The sequence below is a fragment of the Aptenodytes forsteri genome, unplaced genomic scaffold (assembly GCF_000699145.1).
Source record: "Aptenodytes forsteri isolate BGI_AS27 unplaced genomic scaffold, ASM69914v1 Scaffold63, whole genome shotgun sequence".
NCBI classification, from domain to species: Eukaryota; Metazoa; Chordata; class Aves; order Sphenisciformes; family Spheniscidae; genus Aptenodytes; species Aptenodytes forsteri.
Genome location: NW_008794709.1, coordinates 328,160 through 349,537, shown reverse-complemented (window position 1 = coordinate 349,537; position 21,378 = coordinate 328,160). Strand labels below are relative to the sequence as shown.

Genomic DNA, 21,378 nt, shown 5'->3' with positions numbered 1-21,378 from the left:
CCTTGCTGGAAAAGCATAATACACAGCTTCAGCCACTCATTTCCAGGGAGAGCGTGTGCCAGATGCGGAGCTAAGTAGCTGTACATCTGGAGTGGGTGTCCTTTGGCACGGGAAGGACTGAATCACCAAGGAAGGCTAAAGGAGCTTCATGCGATTGAACAGCATTTAATTTTGAAATATGGGTTTCAAAATGATTTTCTGACAAAGTGAGTTTGCTTTCTTTTACTAGTTAGAAACATTTTGTGAAAGATCTTTTGCATTTACTCTGACTGCTTCTCCACTACCAGCACATATGCTTCATCCCATTTTTGTCTGGTTTTTTTCTCCTCATATGGGGACGAGGATGACACAACTGCAAACAATATGTACCTTACATGGTAAGTACATACACCCAGCTGAATGAGTTTTCATTTCTACTGTGTTTGCACATTTTTGTTTTTCTCTTCACAGTATTTAGGAACAAACTCTCAAAGAGCTTGTTCTCAATGCTTTATCTAATGACACAAGCAAAGCCTTGTATCAGCAAGGGCCCGCTTGTGCAATGAACTGCAGGGGCAGCTGGCAGCACAGGAATAAACAGCCAGGTATTTGGGCACTGTGCTCATTAGCAGTTAACCAGACAGGGAAGCATCAAGGTACCCAGGAGTTGCTCCTGTACCACAAACCAACGATACTAGTGCTGGAGGAAACAAAAGCGCCCACTTAGAGGCCTGCACGAGATGCCAGACCATCACCATGCAAGCCAGACTCCTGCAGTTTACTGGTTTTCCAGCAGATGAATCTGCTTCAGGCGGCGCTAGCGTAGAGAGTAATCCCACAATTCACACATTTCATATAGACCAGTTACATCTCATCAGCTACTTAGAGGGTCCCTGCTACAGATAGCTTTGTCTGCTCAGGGTCCCACACTAGGGCAGTAGCACAGGACCCTGTGGTGTCTCTTCTACAGCAAACCAAAATCTTTGGAGCAACCCATCCAACCCATTTTACATGGAATAACTTCAGTAGAAAATGCCAACCCCTGCCTCCAGGCAAAGCAACAGAGAATAAAATCTCCATGCCCTGTGAACATGGCTCAGTTTTCCATCTTTCAGAAAAATAATCAAGTAGAAAAGTGAAATAAGTGTTTCGTACCTGACTGTATCCATACCTTCCCAGGAGAGCACTTCAGCAGACTCTCCTCTCCGTTCCCTTCCTCAGCAATGCTTCTTTTCCACAGACACAAAGATGAAGGCACAAGCCTTATGCACAAAAAAGCTGCAGCCGTGGCCCCCCCACCAGCTGAGATGCACCTATTTTTAAAGCTCATTCCACACACACAACAGCAAGTCCTCCAGGCCTGATTTGTCTCTAGCCCTTGCACTTTAGGTAAAGAACACAAATTAAAAAAAAAAAAAGGCTTTCTAAACCCTACCTTTTGCACAAGTAGGAACTAATTAGCTTTTCACAGCTTCCTCACACAGGTGAAAACAACAGAGGGTGGGACAGTCTCACACCTGCTGACTGCAGCACAAAGCCCAAAAGCAGAGCCCAGCATCACAGGCCAGGGGCACAGGTGGGCAGGAAAGGCTGCGATCTCATCCCATGTGCTGCACTGAATGCTGGTCTCTTGCTGGTCATTTGTAGCAGTAAACACGACAAGTATTTGTAAAACAAAGGATTTTTTTTTTTTTTCATTCTGGACTTCGGAGACTTTTTTAGTTGGGGGGATGTGTGTGTGCAATATTCCATTGGTTTTGTTCTCTGAGCGTCTCTAGCTACCAGCCTGCCAACATTTAAGAAGGTAAGAACTGCCCTGTTGGATCAGGTCGTGGTGCACATAGCTCCATATTCTGTTTCTAACAGGGGCAGATGGGTATGCTCAGGATAAACTCACAAACCTGACTCTCCCTAGTGCTCGCAATCATTGGACCAGGGATGTTAGGAAATACAACCCTGCCTATACTTCTCATTATCCTATGAACTTGGGATTTGCCCGTGGAAGTCTCCATTAGCCTGTATCTGCAGGTTCATGAACATATCTTCATGACATCCTGTGGCAGCAGGTTGCAGGCTTTCATTACCTACTGTATGAAGTGCATTGTTTATCTACACGCAGGACATCAAGAAACCTGTTGCTGCAGCCACCACTGAAGTACTTGGCATTCCTCAAAAAAACACTGCTCCTGTCATGTACCTGCACCTTGAAACAGTGTCCTCAGTCTGTTGCGTCCTCTTCCCAGAGCAGGAAGCACACACTGAACACCGCCAGCCCCACACTCTCCTCCTGTCAGCACACTTTCTTCCTTTCCCTAGGACAGGCCCACCCCGCTGTCCCTCACAATTACTTTTGAGGCATCCTCCGGTCCTGGCTGAAGGGTGGATGATGAGCACATCTCACCTAACGTGAACTGAGAGGAAGGGTATTGGAGAGGGGAGAAAAACTGGTGTGATTGTTGTACTCCCTGATGTGATGGATGGATTCTGGCTAGGCAACCTCAGGGTGGAGTCTGGACAAGGAAAAAAAAAAAAAAAACCACAGAAGCCCTGTCTGGTTTAGGACCCAAATAACACACAGGCAGGAGGCTGGCTTCAGCCATTGCTTCTGCTGGCCGTAGGGCCAAGGCTTCTTCCTCCTGCCCAAGCCCTCCCAGGGCAGGCAGGCAGCCACAGCTACAGTGGTCCAGCGCACGGGCAAGCAAGTCCTTTCCAGCGGCGGTCCCATGCCCCCAGCAGCACTCCTGCTTCCCGTGGAGCTGCCTGCCGTCAGACACAGCTGCAGTGTAAGAGCCAGTGTCAGGCCCAGCCCTGCTAGGTGATTACAGACAGCCCACTTTTTAATCCTAATGCGTTTACTCTCAGTTTTGAGCTAGACGGTCTCGCCAAGTGCTAGGGATCAACAACACAAGCGCAGGAGCCCTCCAGACCCAAACAGCAGACGAAGGACTCTTCAGGCACACACCCACACAGATGGGATAAGCCTTGTTTCCCTGGCAAGCCACATGGACTGAAAAAAGAATTAAATAATAATTAAAAAAAAAAAAAAAGCCAGCAGCTCTCTAAGTGTAAATGTTAGATCTGCTAATGGGGACTCACTGTTACTCCTAGGTAATAAATGACGGGCTCAGTAGAAGGAAAACAGGTTTCTCCAAAGCCTTGTGCAACAAAGTGCTCCCTCCTTCTCCCTTTGCCTGAATAGAGATTCATCAGTAGGATAACCCAACTAGGCTCTGACTGTATCTCTCTCTCATTGCTTTTCTCAAGGATTTCTGCCTTTACTGCAAAGAAAATGTTATATAGGCTCCCTGTCCCCAAGTCTAATATTAACATTAGATTATTAACATTGTAGTTTTAATATTAGACTACTATTGGTCTAATATTAATATCAGACTTGGGGAGAAGATTTTGAAGTGAGCTGATCGTAAGCCTTTGTTTTACCTGCTCAGTAACCAGCAGGATTTAGACCAGCTCTGGTGGGGTGGCATTTCACCTCACATCTCTGCAGCAAAACTATGAGAAGCGTGAGGACACACAGTTGTGAACTGGCTTTGAAGAGATCTGGACGGCAGGCAGCTTGCCCTTGCAATTAGCCTGGGGAAAAAACCCGCAAAACCAACCCATTTCTTAAGCTGCTGTTCACAATGTTACAGTATCTTTGTAACCCTGAGACCTGAAGAAGTGCTGCTGTGGTGTGTTTTGGTGTTTTTTTTCTTAAGCACCATGAGAGGTAAGAAAAGCAGATCCCTCCTGGGACTTTTAAGACCTCCCTTCTTCCGACAGATAATTTTTTAGGTCACTTTCCTTTACAAAGCAAAATCCAGTGTTCCTCCTGTGCCGCAGAGCAACGTGCAAGCCCTCCTAGACATGGGACTCCACGTGTCCCACAGCTTTTTTTGGCATGAAGCACACGGCCAAACAAGAACCAGGCTTAGCCCCTGCAGAGAGCTGCCCTTGTACTTCCCAACCCCACTAAACCCCAACAGAATTACAAAAAACAGCAACAGCAAACGCAAAGGAGCTCGACAGCGTTGGCCCTGATGGACACTCAGTGTTTCTCCTGCAAGGTTGACCTCTACCGGCAAAGCTTGAAGGCCCGTGCCATCTAGTGGTGAAAAGCCAGCTCCAGCACTCCCTTTCTACCCATCTTTGATACTAAAATCCTGCGGGGTTTCAGACTGGATCTGCACTGTGAGCAATTCACCTGTTTAAGCAGCAAGTCCGGGGATAAGCACTTTCCCCTATCCATGCCGTCACTCCGGGATTTAGGAGAAATGTGAGGACATCCTGGAAATCAGGACAAGGAAAAGCAAAATCAAGTCTGCCCTCAGTATCCAAATCCTTTGGAAAGTGTAAAGACTAAGGCTGCAATAAGCATCATCGGTAATACTTAAACCTTGCAATTGTTAAATAAACCTCATGATTTTGGAAAATGAAGAGGCTGACACAGAGTCAGTAGAAGACCTGCAAATCAGAGCCACAGAATGAAACTCCCCGCTCCCTGCCTTCTGCCTTGGCATGCCCCCTCCGCTGGTCTGGAGGAAGGATGAGCATTTTCCGATGTGGAAGTACCTGTGCCGGTTGTTTGTGAACATGCCTCCACCCCACTGGCACCAGAGGTCGACCAGACCAGTTCTCTTCCTGGAGAGACAAAGGTCAAGTTGTGCCAGGAGCAGAAGTCACAGCTGATGTGGTGCCGTCCAGCCACAAAACCAAGCAGGCTTCAGCAGGTTTATCAGCGTTAGAGAACGCAATCCATGCTGCATACCTGGTGTGCCTGAGCTAACCGCGTCGTCTCTTAGAGCTGCCTGTTCGTGCCTTGCAGACACCAGCGCCCTGCACCAAGCTCAGCCCTCTCACAACTGCTCAGATCCCCAGGCAGCGCCTCCTGTTTCTTCTAGGACGTCCTCAATGCAGGGTCTCACGGGCCTCAAGAGTAACAACTCTTCACAGTCTTAAAAGCCAAGACCACTCGCGTCAGAAACAACTGGTGTGCAAGAGACTTATTTTGACATTTTCTACCACAGCAAGGATGTTGCCTGTTTAAACACAGAAAAGGATAACATCAGATCAGCTGGCATTGAAGTGATGATTCGAGACACAGGAACTGCAGTAACTCAAAATAAACAAGTTCTCAGAACGACAGAAGGCTCCTGATTAGGTCCTTAAATGAGGAGTGGGGCACTGTACTAGGAAGTTCAAGACTGATTGCAATAAAAATGTAGCTCCCGTGGTTCGACCTAGCACACAGCGGCAGCAAAACTTGCTCCAAGCCAGAGCTAGCGTTATTTGTGAACAAATGCATTTATTGATAGGAGGCTTTCAACTCCCCATGAGACATTCAAATCCTTCAGCACAGAGGAGAGGAAATTGATACTACATTTGGAGAGCTATCCTCTGCTGCGGTGGTTCTGAGGAGGACATAGGGTACACATGCCTTCCGGCTCCTATGCACAGCTGTCTGCATAGAAGGCTGGAGGTTTTAACAGGGGGTAGAGATCAGCCACCTAAATTGTACAGCAGACAGACCTAGGCATGAGGGTACAGATAAGTACCTCTCAGGCCACAGCTCCCTGATACAGGACGCACATCATCTTATCCTTTCGAGTTCAAGTACACTAGAGGAGAGGAAATTGATACTACATTTGGAGAGCTATCCTCTGCTGCGGTGGTTCTGAGGAGGACATAGGGTACACATGCCTTCCGGCTCCTATGCACAGCTGTCTGCATAGAAGGCTGGAGGTTTTAACAGGGGGTAGAGATCAGCCACCTAAATTGTACAGCAGACAGACCTAGGCATGAGGGTACAGATAAGTACCTCTCAGGCCACAGCTCCCTGATACAGGATGCACACCATCTTATCCTTTCAAGTATACTGCCAGCATTCAGGACGAGGCCCTGTGGCAGCACACACAAAGCATGCTAGCAGAGGGAGGTACACCACAAACGGTATGTCTGCAATACTCTGACAATGACCCCGAAGTGACCGCGTTATGCCCTGTCCCACCCTCCCCCAGATATTAGGGTCTCTCTGCTACCAAAGTTAAAGGAACATTTGTGTTACCCGTTTTCCATGGTGGAAGCTGAAAAGCTCTGTGAATAGAAATAGAGGAAAATAAAGCATAAGATGTATCTCATCTCAGTGTTGCCATTTGTAAAAACCAGGGTGTTTGCCTTCTGAATGGTTCAGAGCTCCACTGGTGAACGAGGGCTCCTAGCCCCAGCCTTCCATAGCGGTACCTCCTCCGAAGGTGACTTTACAACCCAGGAGCTCTCAAACATTAGCGCTGGTTAGTTCTGCTGTTCACTCCATGATGCCGCTCTGTCCACCCACAGGTCCATCTTGCCATTCCTTTCGCCTGAAGCAGAGTCCAACATTGCTACACGTCACCATAAGCCCTACACCAGATACAAACCCACCTCTTCCCTTTTACACAGGCAGTCTACGAAGCAGTGTGGAAAAGTCTCCATTCTACCCAGCTTTCAGTGACAATGCTTTACTGATTATAAACACCCACAGGGATAACAGAGACACTCAAAACATAAGAGCTTCTGATCTACGTGAAGAACATAGCTAATATACATGTCCTTAAGGTTTAATATAAAACCCAGCATATTTACACTGCCAACTTCCAGTCTAATACCACATAAAAAAATCTTCATGTAAGTACTACAAGCAAGGTGAAACACCACTTGTGTTTTACACAGGTTGTGTATTTTCACTGTCTAGGATCAAGGCCACAGGAGAACCCTGAGGACAACACACAAGTGCCCATGGGGAAGGAGCAGTATCAGTTAAAACAGCCTTTGGTGGAATGTGGGGCAGAGCAGAGTTCTACAATGGCACCTTTATTCGTTCCACTGGAACAGACCATGAAGCGTTTCTTTGGGATCAGTACCGAAGCAGAAAAGCAAGTATATGTTTTACAAGCATCTGACACTGGTAGCCGATCACCGATCATTCCCACTTACATTAACCCCCCAAACATACCCCGCGACATACAACTCAAACTTTTTGAAGTCAAAAGACCCAAGTGCTCAAGTTACGCAATGCCATGGCATTTTATGGTACTCCGTTAGTAGCCCGTTTTTTACAAGTGAGAAGAGTAGGACAATAGCAAAACAGCTCATTCTCTCAAGATTAAAGAGATTTTCTCTTTTTTTTTCCCCCAAAAAGTCTTCTTTTAATCTCTTATTTTTCAATAAGAGGTCCCAGGATTCAATTTATGCATTTTACTTACAGAAGCAATCAGGGATGAAGCACATTCTCATTTCCTTCTCCTTCTCTTCATTTCCAAACTAGAACTTCCTGCTTTACCAACATAATTACTTTTAGAAAAACTATACAGTCTACAACCAACCTTAAAAGTATCAAGGACAAAGGAGGGAGGAAGTGGTTTGATTATTGTTGGGTTTGTTTTGGTTTGGTTTCTTTGAATTGCTAAGATGAAACAACAACTTTCAAGGATAAGGCAGAAAAACCACCTTTAATAACTACTGCTCTACAAGATACACACTAACCTGTTTTTTAAGATGAAGTATTACACCAGCTAGAATGTGACTTCTGACAAGTCATCTTTTGTAGCGTTGCACACTCAAACGAGAAGTCTTGTTCTACAGGCAAAATCCCATTCCAAAAAAAGCCAGAAAACCACTCAGGTCAAATATTCATATCAAGTCTGGTTACTTTATTTTTCATCTGTGCAGTTAAAAGAACAGTTAACGATGAAAAGAGACAACCACAGAAGCTTTAGGTACAGTATCGTAACACTGAAGAAGCAAATGACCACACTGAACACATTCTTTATGGCGGTCATTTCCAAACAAAACAGAAGTGCATACACAGGTCTAGTTCAGTGTAAAACCTGATATTAAGCAGCAAGTTGCTCAAATTGCAGCACAGTATATGGCAATTACTGCAAATAGCTACAGCAGCAGTGCTTAGTGGATGAACTGCATAGAATTAGCCTCACGGGCAAACATTAAATCACCACGATAATAACCTTAGTGGCTCCCTAACAGGTCTGAATTATGCAATTCAGCATGAACAAAATTGTTTACACTCCTCAAATTTTAGCAATAGCTTTTGTATTTTTTTCCACCAGTCTACGCTGTTTGTTCCAGCCTTCATTGCAGTAACTGTTTTCAATTAACTGTCACATACAACATAGGTAATTACTGCTTATTCAAAGTTACACAGCCCCTGCAACAAAGGTGATATGACTATATTTAAAATAACCCAAAATACATTCAAGAGAATGGCTGCACCAATAAGGCAATAAACAATTTTAAAAATAGATCCTACTAAACAAAACAAGACCAGCTGTGTAACCTGTTGCCTTCATAAGGTTTTAGACTTGAGTGGGTCCATTCAAAGTTAAGTGCTTACCTGCCAGCACCATCTCAGAAGTACATTGGTAAAAATATTCAAAGACCTGAGTATATTGGACTGCCAGCAATCACAACCCAGGTCTTATCACAAGTATGCTTTCGCACGTATAGCTTCGCTTTTACAGGTTTGCGTGAAGTGCCCTGTACAAAGATTTTACTATGGACTCCTTCAGGAAAAACTATTCATTGACAGAAGACATCAGCGTTCCAAAATTCTTCCAAACCACATAATATAAGCCTTTGGCCTGCTACTAATAAGATCATTAAAGTTATACACTAGGCAGACAGCATTATTGGCAGCTATGTCACAGCAACATTAAAAACATAGCATCAGCTGTTTTAAAAAAAAAAAGACTGAAAATAACTTTGGGGAGTGAAATGTACAGCTACATACAGCAAGGAAGGGAGAAGGAAGTTGTTTGGCTAGAGCGGATGAGCTACCCAGAGGTTCCAAACATTGCATATTTGATCAGCATCAGCATTCAAACCCGCATGGATTTTTCCTTCGTTAACTGGCTGCAGAGTCTTGATTCTCGCACCTTTAGAGCTACCCTGACTAGCTATGTGTATTGCTGTAACTTCACATTTCTTCATAGCTACTAGAAGGAGAGACTGAGTTAACTGTTACTTATCTCAGCCGAGATACTATAAGCATCAGCCTTTTGCCATCTTCTGTGCACTAAAGTCTAGGTAAAAGTGAAATGCAGTGGAGTGTCAATATCCTACACCAGTACAAAAAAAATTTTTATTTGTAAGCCTATATTAGCAAAGCTTAAGACAAAGACGCTAAAGACGTTTCTTAAGAAAAATGTACCAGTATTTGGTTAGCACTGCTAAACTGAAAGTCTCATCATGTGAAAAGACATACAGACACAAGAATATTGTGACATTAAGTTTTGCAAGGCAAACAGCTGAAAGCAGCAGGGAATAGAATCTGATTGTTTTTGCTCAGTTTGAATAAATGGGATTTTACTGATTAAAAAAACCCCATCATTAGGCATTCCCTTGCCAACAGACAGGATAGAGGAAGGAGACTATCAATATTGCTATGTGTGTTTAAAGGATATGTGCACAGCACTGCCTAATCATGCTTGAAAATGTAACCCTGTAATACAAAGCATGCTTATACGTACACGCTAGTAAACAAAACGAAGACTCTGGAGTCTAAAAGGAAGGTCAGGTCTGATCTTATATATTTTAATACTGAAACATCCAAATCGTTTTATGAAGCAAATGCTTTCCTTAGCTTTTGAACAATATTCACAGATGACAAATTAAAACATAAAGGCACTAGAAGAGTGCTGTTTTCCCAGATGTAGGCCTACTTGACAAAAAAGCTAAATGTTGCCGCTTTTAGCCATATAAATGAACCAAACCACAAGTTTGGAAGTCATAGGTTTAAACTTCTTAATAGCTCAAAGTACAAGACCAATTTTGTAGTCCTGTTCAACAGTTTTTATACAGGGAACAACGATCCAAACCACACACATATCCAAGCTTTGAGAGAAAACTGAAGTTGTTCATGACAAGACACATAGGTAGTTCTCTCTCATATACACACATCAGAGGTGGTACATGCATGTTCCTCCTCTTTCCAAAGATCTCATGCATCAATCTTCAGAGTTGCTAGATAAACAGAAGCAGAACTCTTAATTTTGAAATGCAATGTCAAAATAGCTGTACAACTCAAAGAAAACAGGAGCAACTGCTTATTACTGGTAAAAATCAGTAAGTCCTCCACCAAACATGAGGTACCAAATTCATTGCTATAACACTATCAAGTGTTACAGTGACGTCTACCAAATTGGTCAGAATGCCTTAACTGGTTCCAGGAAAGAAGCTATGTCAGGTATCATATACCTGACGTGAAGGTGTACAAAGTGAACTAGAGAAGTGCTTAGTATCCAAAAACCACAGATGACACTTCAGAATACTGAACAGCGAGTACATAACCTAGGCACCTTCCCCTCTCCAACACAAGTTGGACTTAGAGTAAAAGGTTCAGGAGAAACATACAGAAACCTAGCAGGACTGTTTAACCTGCAACCCTTCTTATGTCTAAACCAAGAAAACAGGTCTTACCTCCCGATTCCTTTTTCTGCCTTTTTTTTTTTCCAAGGAGATAATAAAAACCTCCAAATCATGTGCATCTAATATTGATTTTTCATATTTCATTTATACTTTTTATATATAAGAACATAACTAAAATCTCACTTTAGAATACTTTCTAAAGCAGGATATTCTTTCAACCATTTTTCAAGTTCACATGTATTCTCAAGGTTGAAGAAAAAAATATATATTCATACATAGCTAAGGAAATAAAACTTAAATTTCACTATATGTAGTTACAGTGCTGTAAAGAAAAAATAATTTAGAAACCATTTCAAATCTGAAATGTTTACTATGTTCAGACTAATGCAAAGGCTAAGCCTATGGTCCAGGACCTGTTTTTAATCTGTGTGCAGAGATAGGAGCAACAGCAGCTCAGCATTTTTCTGATGGAGATTTCTCTCCACCCCTCCTTTCTTCCAGTATTCTATGACTTGCTGCTGAAGCACCCCCTGAACCTCTACCGAAGTAGGATACATTAGTAGTTCAGAAGTAAAGGTCCACAGGTATTAATATTACCTCTTAAGTCAGCTTTTCAGCAAGATCAAACCACTGAACAACACAGTGCAGAGGTGCTTAACCATTCACAGTTAGTCAGAAGTTCAATGGAGTACTTTAAGTTGTGTCTTCTGTAGGTGCCCTTCGCTGTCGAGCAGATTTCTGTCTACCTCTCTGCGGCGAGGGCGGAGTCTCCTGTTCAGCTTCAGCCTCTGAAGGCTCGTTGTCTCCCTGTTGGGACCCTGTATCACCTATCAATTCTCTCAGGAATTTGAATTTAGACAAAAACAATTGCCAGACCACGTACCAGCCTGCAGGAGAAAGAAAAAAGGTACTGCTTAGTTACTTCATAGAAATTCATAGTCAGCTCTCAGGCAAAGTATACTAGAAAAGTGAGAAAAAATTTGATCATCTCCCATCCCCTAATTGCCAACTCTCAACCCCAACACCCTTCCACAACACATCCACTCCTTTCTACAGTCCTATAAATACCAACTCGACTTGATAAAGTTCGTCCTCATCCAGAAGCAAACATTTAAGCTCCAGGCAAGGACCTACACACTCCAAATTGTACTGCCACAGCAAGCAGTAGGTGGGTGATCACCATTGCACAGATGAGGGTCTTAACTGTCAGGAGAAAAGGAATTTCTGTGGTTATACCTAAAACAAGGAGTCAGGATTCATTACACCGGCACTATAAAAAGGTAGCACTAGGGTTCCTACCCTCACTCAGCAAACACATCATTCTGAAAATCACATTTTAAAAGCTGCATTACATAATTGCTATTAAACGCACTTGTGGAGATCTTGAAATTAATACCATGTTTTATAATAAATACTCTTCTGAAATGCACAAGGTCTTCCTTATCATGTTCCCTAAAAGACCACATCCCCTAAATTCAGGGTGTTCCCTCACCATGCCCAAATCCCATTAAAGTAAAATTAACATTCTCTGGCAAATTTGTGTTCTGCTCCACTGCTAAAATGCTCTGGGTCCCAAAACTATGCAAGTAAAGAGTTGAGACGGTCACATTTTTAGGATATGTCTTGAAAAACATTTAAGATCCAGCTCCTCAAGTGTTTCTATAACAGGTAACTGAGGAACTTAAAAAAGCAGATATAAATGTCTAAACCTAAACCAGAATCTTCCTTTTAAAAGGTCTCCCTTATCTAAGCATTCAGGTCAAGAGAGACTGGAGTTTTACCCAGCTGAGAACTAGTGATACCCCTTTCCCTCTAGCTAACCAGTCAAGTTTCATCATCCATAAAATAGGAATGTAACTTGTCTGTGAAAAACACAGTTAAGCAGCATAAAATTTAAACAGCTATTTGAAAACATGTGCTATATAAGCATCGTTTGCAACACCAGAAACAATCTGTCTTGCATAGAGCTATAAATTAATACTCCCATTCTCTGTTCAGAAGGTCTTGCTAGCTATTCAAGCCTATACTGCTGACCTATGCAAATACGAAGAGCCCTATTTTACAGAGCTAGGGAAACCCATCCTCCCAGTTACACAGCTGTCAGCAGAAACAGACTTCTGAGCATGGACAACAGGGGTGTATTAGGAAGGGGAAGAAATACTAACAAGTGGCACTTGTGTAACCACAGCACCACTATTTTTCTTCCTCTTCTGTAATCAGAGTCATGCCAATACAAGCAGGCCATCGCTTAGGACAAAAAGAGATCCCACCCTTCCCCTTCCTCCTGGAATACTTTTCAAATCCTGCAGACTTTTAATTACCATAACTTCTCTGCTGCTGAGGACAGTTGGAGGAAAGCTTTTCTATGACAACCTTTTATGATCTAATTCCTAACGCCTACGCCAAGTATTTCCTTTTTCCATTAATACCTAAATCTTTAAATGACTTGTGATTAAATTGAATCTGATGTCCCACAAATGCCTTAAATCACCCTGCACCTAGAAAAAACCTCAATGGCAGATGTCTGGGTTTGGCATCTTTTTTCTTTCAGATCTAGAAGTAAAAAAATTGAAGTAGCAACTCTTTGAAAGTTGCTTCCATTGAGGGGTATTTCAGATCTCTGGAAGCTTCAATGCTTTGTGCATTCCGAAGACCATAAATCAATCCATTCTTCTCATGGGTCTAAACATCATTAAAAGTAATCAAATTTCCAAAAGCCATGCTCATTTCTAGTCCACATGGGAAAGAAAATGCATAAAATATTCCAAGTGAATATAGGAAACTTGCAAGAAAGTGAGACCTAAGCAGAATATTACAAGCCATTTAAACATGTCTTCAATTCCCCAATTTGTTGACAGAGCCAAAATTTGGGACACTAGACTTAGTAGTGCATGAAAAGCATGCGGTACATTCTACTAAATCCACTTAAGCATCTGTGTGTGCATGGGAAAACTCTCAGCCACAAATTGTTTGGTTGGGTTTTTGATAGTTTCTTTAAAATCCTACCTAAAACACCTGTAAAATGAATTACTGTGAAACAGACACATGACTTCCAGAGAACACCAGCAGGGGGAGGGGAAGGGGGAAGCCAGAAATATTCAGCGCCTTCCCAAAAAAGAGTTATAGGGCACTTTCAGAAGCATGACTTGAATATATTTGGTATAAATAAAAACCCCATTAAGGGAGGAGTATTTAACTTAGGCTAGATAGAGGAAGCATGTGGTCCACTTTATCACTGCAAACAGGCCACTTAACACACAGAATTACTATTTGGGGGAAAGGAGGAAGAAAGAACATTTACACTTCATTCTCAGACACTCTCAAGAAAAGCAGCATTAATTTTTTTTTTTTTTTCAATGTTTGGTTTGAGTTAGAGCACAGTGGTCTGAGTATCCAAAACACTGAGTGCCATAAACAGACTTCAGAGCTCTCTAGCTCAAGACAACAAACAAGACACTGGTGTAAATAATCAGCCAACAAGACTGGTTACAGTGGACAAACAACCAGACCAATGATAATAGACAGGTGAAACAAACCATGATGCAGTGCATTGAAAGGAAAATTACAACAGGCTTAGCCAATGATAATAGTGGGATGGTAACCAGGCTTGAAAACTAGAGTTTCAAAACCTCACAAGATCTCCCAGCCTGCACCAGAGACATTTAGGTATAAGGTAATCAAAGCAGAAAGATTTTTCTTTTGCTTGCTCTAGTTACAGTGCCAGCTTGGATGGAAAGTAAAAGAAAAAAAAAATAATCCCCAAAATAAACACACGTCTGAAACAAGTTAAGACTGCCTCTTCAGCTGAGACTCCCTGTCGCCTCACTGTTACTAAACCCTTAAGTAAGAATTCCCTTGGAAATAACCAGACTACTAAAGAACAAGTTATTCTGGGTAAGAGAAACTCTCTCCAGCAACAATATCAACTAAATACACCATTAAACAAAAAACACACACACAGACAAAGCCTGGAGGCAGATTCACAGTACCAAGTTACTTCTGAATCAGAAGACGATGCATTTTCTATTAATTTCGCAGCCTCTTAAGAACATTGCAAAATGGTAACACCTGACATCATGCCATACTGAAGAACTGTAAGTTACATAATAGTGTATTTTAAAAGATAAAGTAATTGTAAAGTAATTTAAAATACACAAAAAAGGAAAATGGGCATTTCCATGCATTCTTGTCTTTGCAGCTTAGTTTAGCTTTGCAACTATTTTGCTGCAGAGCTCTTCCTGGACAGGTAACTGACACCACCGGTTTGCATCTCAAATGCTTCCACTTTGTTCAGGCAAGCCACTCTCAAAGAATTCCTACTGGTTCAACTTCACTGCACACAACATACTTGATTTGAATCAGTCTTCCAGTGCTTACTTTACTTTCTTTAGCCATTTGATTTACCTTTTCAAATCATCCTTAGCTTGATTGAACTTGTGGAAGTCAAACAGCATACCCACAATACACACACCTTCAGCAAACAAGCAGTGATGACATGCAGACTATAATATTTCTATGTTAATTAGTGAAAGAAGTTGCCTCTCTGAGAAGTAGGACGGGTCCAACAGTACAGCATCGCAATGCAAAGCCAGGGCTCCAGCTCTTGGCATAGCAGATACCTGAATCCAGAGAGAGTTGGGAAATCCCATCTACCAGACAGTATTTTGCATTTAGGCAAAAGAGCAGCTCCCAGCCTCTGCAGCGTTTAGTACTCACTAAAAGCTGTGAGCCACTGTCTCACTTAAAATGCCACAGCCAGGTGCCATCCAAAGACATTTAAGCCACATTTGGCACTGTGCAATCAGTATGTCAACTCCTCTTATAAATCATGATGCAATGTGTTTGTGAAGATGAGACCATTAGTCAAAGCCTGTTCTACTGACTCACGCATAGATGTATGTAACATCTATGTAATATCAGAATGTTAAACAGTTTTTATGATTTGACTGTTTCATTAAAGCTACCTTTTCTGTTATTTCCCACACCACCTCTTAGTTCTTTGTAAAGGGGAAAGAAACAAAGTGATCTGACTGCAACATTACTCCCCCTCAAAAGATGAGGGGTACAACTCTCAGGTCCATGTATTTCATTCACCTTACACTGGCTTGTACACAAAAGCTAACACAGGGAGGGTTTTCTTTATTGGAGCACATTTTCCTCCTCCATTTGAATCAGGAAGAGCAAACAAAACAAAAAACCCAGGGCTAATATGGAGTGCTAGGGCAAAGCAACACGATTTTTCTTATGTGAAATACGAATGGAATCAAGATAGGAAGGAAGGTGATGCGGTAACGGTGCAAGACAGAGTCTGAAGATCTGGCTTCTATTTCTGACCTTACTACAGACTTCCTGTGCAGTCTTGCAAGATCACTTTACCTCTGTGTCCCTACTGATTTGAAAATAGGATGCTACTACTCCAGCACATGAAGACTAATTTAGAACTGGGTTATTACCAAGGTGAATGTTGCCTGTATTCAAATGCTAAAGTGTCCATCACAGAAAATCTTAAGCAGCTTTAGCTGAAGGAAAAAAAAAAAAAAAAGAGAAGAACAGAGCTTTAGATGCTAACCTGAGATCTGGGAGAACAGGGTTCTGCTCTGCTCTGAGCTCTGCGTCAGATTTCTTCTGTGACCACAGACAAGTCAAAAATAGCACAGTATTAAACTAAGATGTAGATAAGATACTGCCCTAGTGGATAGCTTTGCTATGGAGAAGATCAGACTGAAGGACGCTGTCATGGTTTAACCCCAGCCAGCAACTGAGCCCCACACAACTGCTTGCTCACACCCCCCTGGTGGGATGGGGGAGAGAATCAGAAGAGTGAAAGTGAGAAAACTCATGGGTTGAGATAAAGACCATTTAATAGGTAAAGCAAATGCCGCACATGCAAACAAAGCAAAACAAGGAATTCATTCACTACTTCCCATGGGCAGGCAGGTGTTCAGCCATCTCCAGGAAAGCAGGTCTCCATCATGCATAATGGTGACTTGGGAAGACAAACGCCATCACTCCAAACGTCCCCCCCTTCCTTCTTCTTCCCCCAGCTTTATATGCTGAGCATGATGTCATATGGCATGGGATATCCCTTTGGTCAGCTGGGGTCAGCTGTCCCAGCCGTGTCCCTTCCCAACTTCTTGTGTACTCCCAACCTACTCACTGGTGGGGTGGCGTGAGGAACGGAAAAGCCCTTGACTCTGTGTAAGCACTGCTCAGCAATAGCTAAAACATCCCTGGATTATCAACACTGTTTCCAGCACAAATCCAAAACATAGCCCCATACTAGCTGCTATGGAAAAAAATTAACTCTACCCCAGCCAAAACCAGCACAGAAGCACACACTACTCTGATACTGGAATAACAGAAGACATCAGGTGATACAGTGCTTGGTTCTGCACAGCTCCTTGAACCTGGTCCCGTTTAATGCAACACTCTACCACATGCTGCTTGCTGACTGATCGCATGGAAACTCACTCTCTTCTGATCTCCCATTTATAAGTTTCAAAACTCAACTTCCAATTAAAGGGTATTTTCTCTTTATCACTGGTCTAATCAAGCATGACTTTCCTCATCTTTTGAAGTATTTTACAAGATTCACTCATTTAAGATAGTTACAAAATTGTTTAAACAAAGCATTAAAGAACAGTTATTCAGGTAGAATTTAGAGCTCAAATGTTTTCCCATCTGCAACTGAATTCAGACTTGTGAAGCAAACCACACACTTGTTTCAGCACTTTGAGTTACATGATTTTTGTTTTAAGGTCATGTCTCTCAAACCACATCTCATTAGCCTCTCTTGCCAAATGAGATGAACGCTTCCATCTGTTCCACTGAAGGCACTTCTGCAATTTCACATGGCTTCATGCATTACTACACTGGGAAAATAAAACAAATACACAGCAGTAAGCAGTACTAGAGTTCACCTTAGCCGGTATTTTCTCTTATCCTATATCCTTGACTATGCATGAATTCCTCCCATCTGCAGAGGAAGATGAAATACACAAAAGCAGCAATGAGACCACCAGAGAGACACCAGAGAAAGGAAATCAGAAAAGGTAGGAATAAGAAAGTGGAAGCAAGTTACCTTAGTCCCACTTTTAAAAGAGCAACTGAAAAATTGCTATGTCTACAGTCCCTCAATGGTTTTTATGTCAGATGTGATCAGTTTACAAATAGAGATGTTGCTAGCTGCAAGCCTTCCGTGCTTCCTAACAAATTCAGATTAACATTGAAAGTAGCAGTTGCAAGCATCCAGAAATGTTTAAAAGAAAAAGAAATCAGGTCATGTATTCAAAGTACTTTCATAGACATAAATGTCTAATTGAGGCATAAACATTTGCTTTTCACATGGCTGAAGTGGTCAAAATAACTTCTGATAGTTTTGTGCTTTGAATTTTGTCTTCTCACTTTAGAAAAATGATAAAATGATTTTTTTCCCCATTATTTAAGTTTTGATAGCACTTATCACATCATATTTGTGATGAGCAGCAGAAATCCACGTAATCCTAGGATGTCTCCTGGATATTTAGGTCTAGTGTTCTCTGCAAGCATTCACACCACAAGTCCTTTTATAAGCCACTCAAAATCCAAGTCACAGCTCTTTAGGCTCTTGACCCCGTAAGTCCTTTTTATAATGCTGTTTCAATACCTCTCATCAGATGGCTGTAAAATATTCTTATCACTAGATTAAGCTTACTTAAGTTTATATCCAGCCATTCTTGTGTCAAGTTTGTCCATTAATTTGTATGTCTCACTGGCTGACGCTTACTCATATCCTGTCACATATAGCACTCGGTCTCCCTGGGAGTCTAACAGGCTATAAAGAATAGAGACCTGTAGGTAAGAAGGTAGATAAGAAACTGCCTATTGCTGGCACAGATAAACAACTAAATTGGAAGTAGCTTGTACTCAGTTTTTTCTAGTAGTGGTCTTGACACTGTTTTCCTTGAATATTTTCCATTAATAATCATGGCACAAGAACTAGAAGTGTACCAATATTAACTAATAAATGCTGTATTATGAAAAAAAAATCATTACCAATACTGTAAATCATTATCAAATCCTATTGAGTCACTTCTAACAGGGTAACAGTTCAAATTCCCCCCTTCCCCCCCCCAAAACAATGAACGTGTCAGCTTCCTGTGTTCAGTACTTTTGAAATCTAGGTGACTTTTAGCAATCATTTTATAAACTCTGATACTGTTGAAAGTAAAATACAATGAAGGATTCAAAGCAAAGTATTCCATGAATACAAACTGAATGTACAATACGGAACTCCAAACTGCTAAATATTTATAAGCCACTTAAAAATAAAGTCATTTATTAATTACTGTTGCTCTCTTCAAGCAAGAAAGCACCAGAAAGATGTTTAAGTTAGCAGGCAAACTTAGAGATCCTTAGTGTTTCAATTCTGTTTGTCACATACAGACAAAAGCAGAAAGGCCTGGAGAAAATGATCCTGGTTTCCAATTTTGAACAGCATGTTGCAAACTCAGAATTATCCTGCTGTATTTGGTGTAGCCTCAACTTGAGTACTGCGTGCAGTTCTGGGCTCCACAATTTAAGAAGGATGTTAAGGTACTCAAATGCATCCAGAGGAGGGCAACAAAGCTGGTGACAGAGTTGGAAGGAAAGTCTTATAAGGAGCAGCTGAGGACTTTCGGCTTGTCTAGTTTGGACAAGAGGAGGCCGAGGGGTGACCTCGTTGCTCTCTACAGCTTCCTGAGGAGGGGAAGTGGAGAGGGAGGTGCTGAGCTCTTCCCCCTGGTATCCAGTGATAGGACACGTGGGAATGGTTCAAAGCTGCATCGGGGAGGTTTAGACTGGACATTAGGAAGCATTTCTTTACTAAGAGGGTGATAAAACACTGGAACAGGCTTCCTAGAGAGGTGGTCGATGCCCCAAGCCTGTCAGTGTTTAAGAGGCATTTGGACAACGCCCTTAATAACATGCTTTATGTTTTGGTCAGCCCTGAATTGGTCAGGCAGTTGGGCTAGATGATCATTGTAGGTCCCTTTCCTTCTATTCTAAAATTATTTTAATCTTTCAGCAAGAAAGTAAGTAAAGATCTCATATGCATATTCTGAAAACATAAAAACCCTAGTAAGTACCATGTTTCATCTTCTAAAAGATTAAAAGTGGCTAGACAACACCTAATGAGCATATAGAAACTTGAATTAAAAACACACTCAGAATAAATATCCACTTAAGTCACCATTTAGTCTGTAACAATGGACAGTACAGGATGCAGAGGAAAAGAGCAGAAGACCAGGGAAAGTACACAAGGTACACCCTCATATACCCTTGCAGTCCCAGTTATCTCTATTTCAGAAGTTTCCTTACCCGAGTATTAATACTCGGGTATTAACACTATTACCTTAGAGATGTTGACCTTTCGTCCATGTACTTTAAATGATAAAAGTTTCAGCATCCAAAACATTCTGTTAATGAGCTTGCAGTTTATTTCCCCATTGTATAAAAGAAAACTTTGTTTTAAGCCTGCTGCTTGATCATTTAACTTTATGTACTCCAATTCCTCCATAATGATGAAATTTCACAACCATTCCCAGTTCACCTTTTTCATTCTACTCAGTTTTATAACCATCACCCTTCTTCCAGTCATCTATTTTCCAGGCTAGACAGATTTAACCTATTTAGAATTTCTTCATGAAGAAATCATTACATAGAGCTCACCATCTTATCTTTAAAAAAAAAAAAGGATTTTTTTTTTAAATAAGGTAACACACTTTAATAAGAAAATACACTGTTTGAGACAGGCACACAGTAGATTCCTGTAGCAATAAAATAACATTTTCTATTTTATTTTAAGCTCCTAATGTTTGATTTGCTTATTGGCTTGCTGCAAAGCATTAAACAGATATTTTGGAGAAATGCTTGCAGTTAGTTCAGCTAATCCTTTCTTTGGGATACTAACAGCTCAGCTTGAAGCCATTATATTTCCCCACATAAATTATACACGCACATATTTCACACTTTTTATGTGCATTACTCCATACAAGTTACTACTAGATTTCACCTCCCATTATCCGGTCCCTTGATACTGCAAAAATCTTTCCACAATGCTTTGCCATTTTAACCACAATTAACAATTTTTTTTAGTATTAAATGTCAGCTGACTCTTCACTTTGCTCCTTTGGTTTTCAAAAATCACTTGTAAGTCCACCTGGCATTGGCATTTGCTTTTTATCTCACAAGCCTTTCACCACAGGCTATGGCATAGCTCAAGTTTGGCAGTGGTGGTTTTTGGGGTGTTTTTTTTTTTTAGAGCTCGAAGTTCAGCATATTGATCACAACACCTACACACACTACACTGCCGATTCCTTCCAAGAACTCCAATAGACCTGCAAGTCCTGCCTCCCATTCAAATAACCCTTCTCTTTGCATTAAAAAACAATACAAGTCTTGGATCCACATAAGGAAAAAAGCCTCCCAAGAGCTGCTCTCAATCTATTCTAGCAAACAGATGTCAAAAACTGAGGAGTACCAGTAGAAAGTTCACTTCTTCCATTCACTGACATTTCAGACCCACATACAAGCTGCACAGAGGGACTGCTCAGTAGTCCATTCACTAAAAAGGCTGTCAGCTACAGATTAGTCACCGAATTAAGCTCTGGAAGCACTTCAAAGCTCAAAGTTATTTGGAAACGAAGAGAAGGGGGCGCTGTGAACCACACATCCTCCCCCACACCCCGGGGCATCGTGCCCTTTCATTTCCTCCAGTCAATCTCAGCAAAAAGGAACCACCAGACCTTGAGAAAGCGGAGGGGGTGTGAGGGTGGGGGACACAGGCACTGCACACCGAAGCCAGGCCAGCCCTCCCGCACCTCGTCGCCCCCCCACCGAGGGGAGCGGGCGGGACTCACCGCACAGCATGAAGAGCAGCACGCAGGCAAGGGTGGCCACGATCACCAGCAAGGTCAGCCCGATGCTCTGCCACATAGCGCCGGCCGCCTCCGCCCCCCC

General features: G+C 42.0%; 1 protein-coding gene across 2 annotated transcripts in view; it reads right to left on the bottom strand.

The window, feature by feature from the left end:
* Positions 1–21,365, bottom strand: part of SMIM13 (small integral membrane protein 13) — a 154,729-nt gene extending 133,364 nt beyond the window's left edge. The window contains exons 1-2 of one of the 2 annotated variants that reach the window (XR_657301.2): positions 21,279–21,365; positions 10,996–11,285 (exon numbers count right to left, since the gene is read on the bottom strand). Coding sequence is in view for 1 of the 2 variants with exons in the window: in XM_009273689.2 (XP_009271964.1) it covers positions 11,092–11,285; positions 21,279–21,354 (270 nt within the window). In the remaining variant the exon portion in view is untranslated. Of the gene's footprint in view, positions 1–7,638; positions 11,286–21,278 lie in introns of those variants that run through there. The other variant, XM_009273689.2, reaches the window with a different exon arrangement.
* Positions 21,366–21,378: the final 13 nt, after the last annotated feature.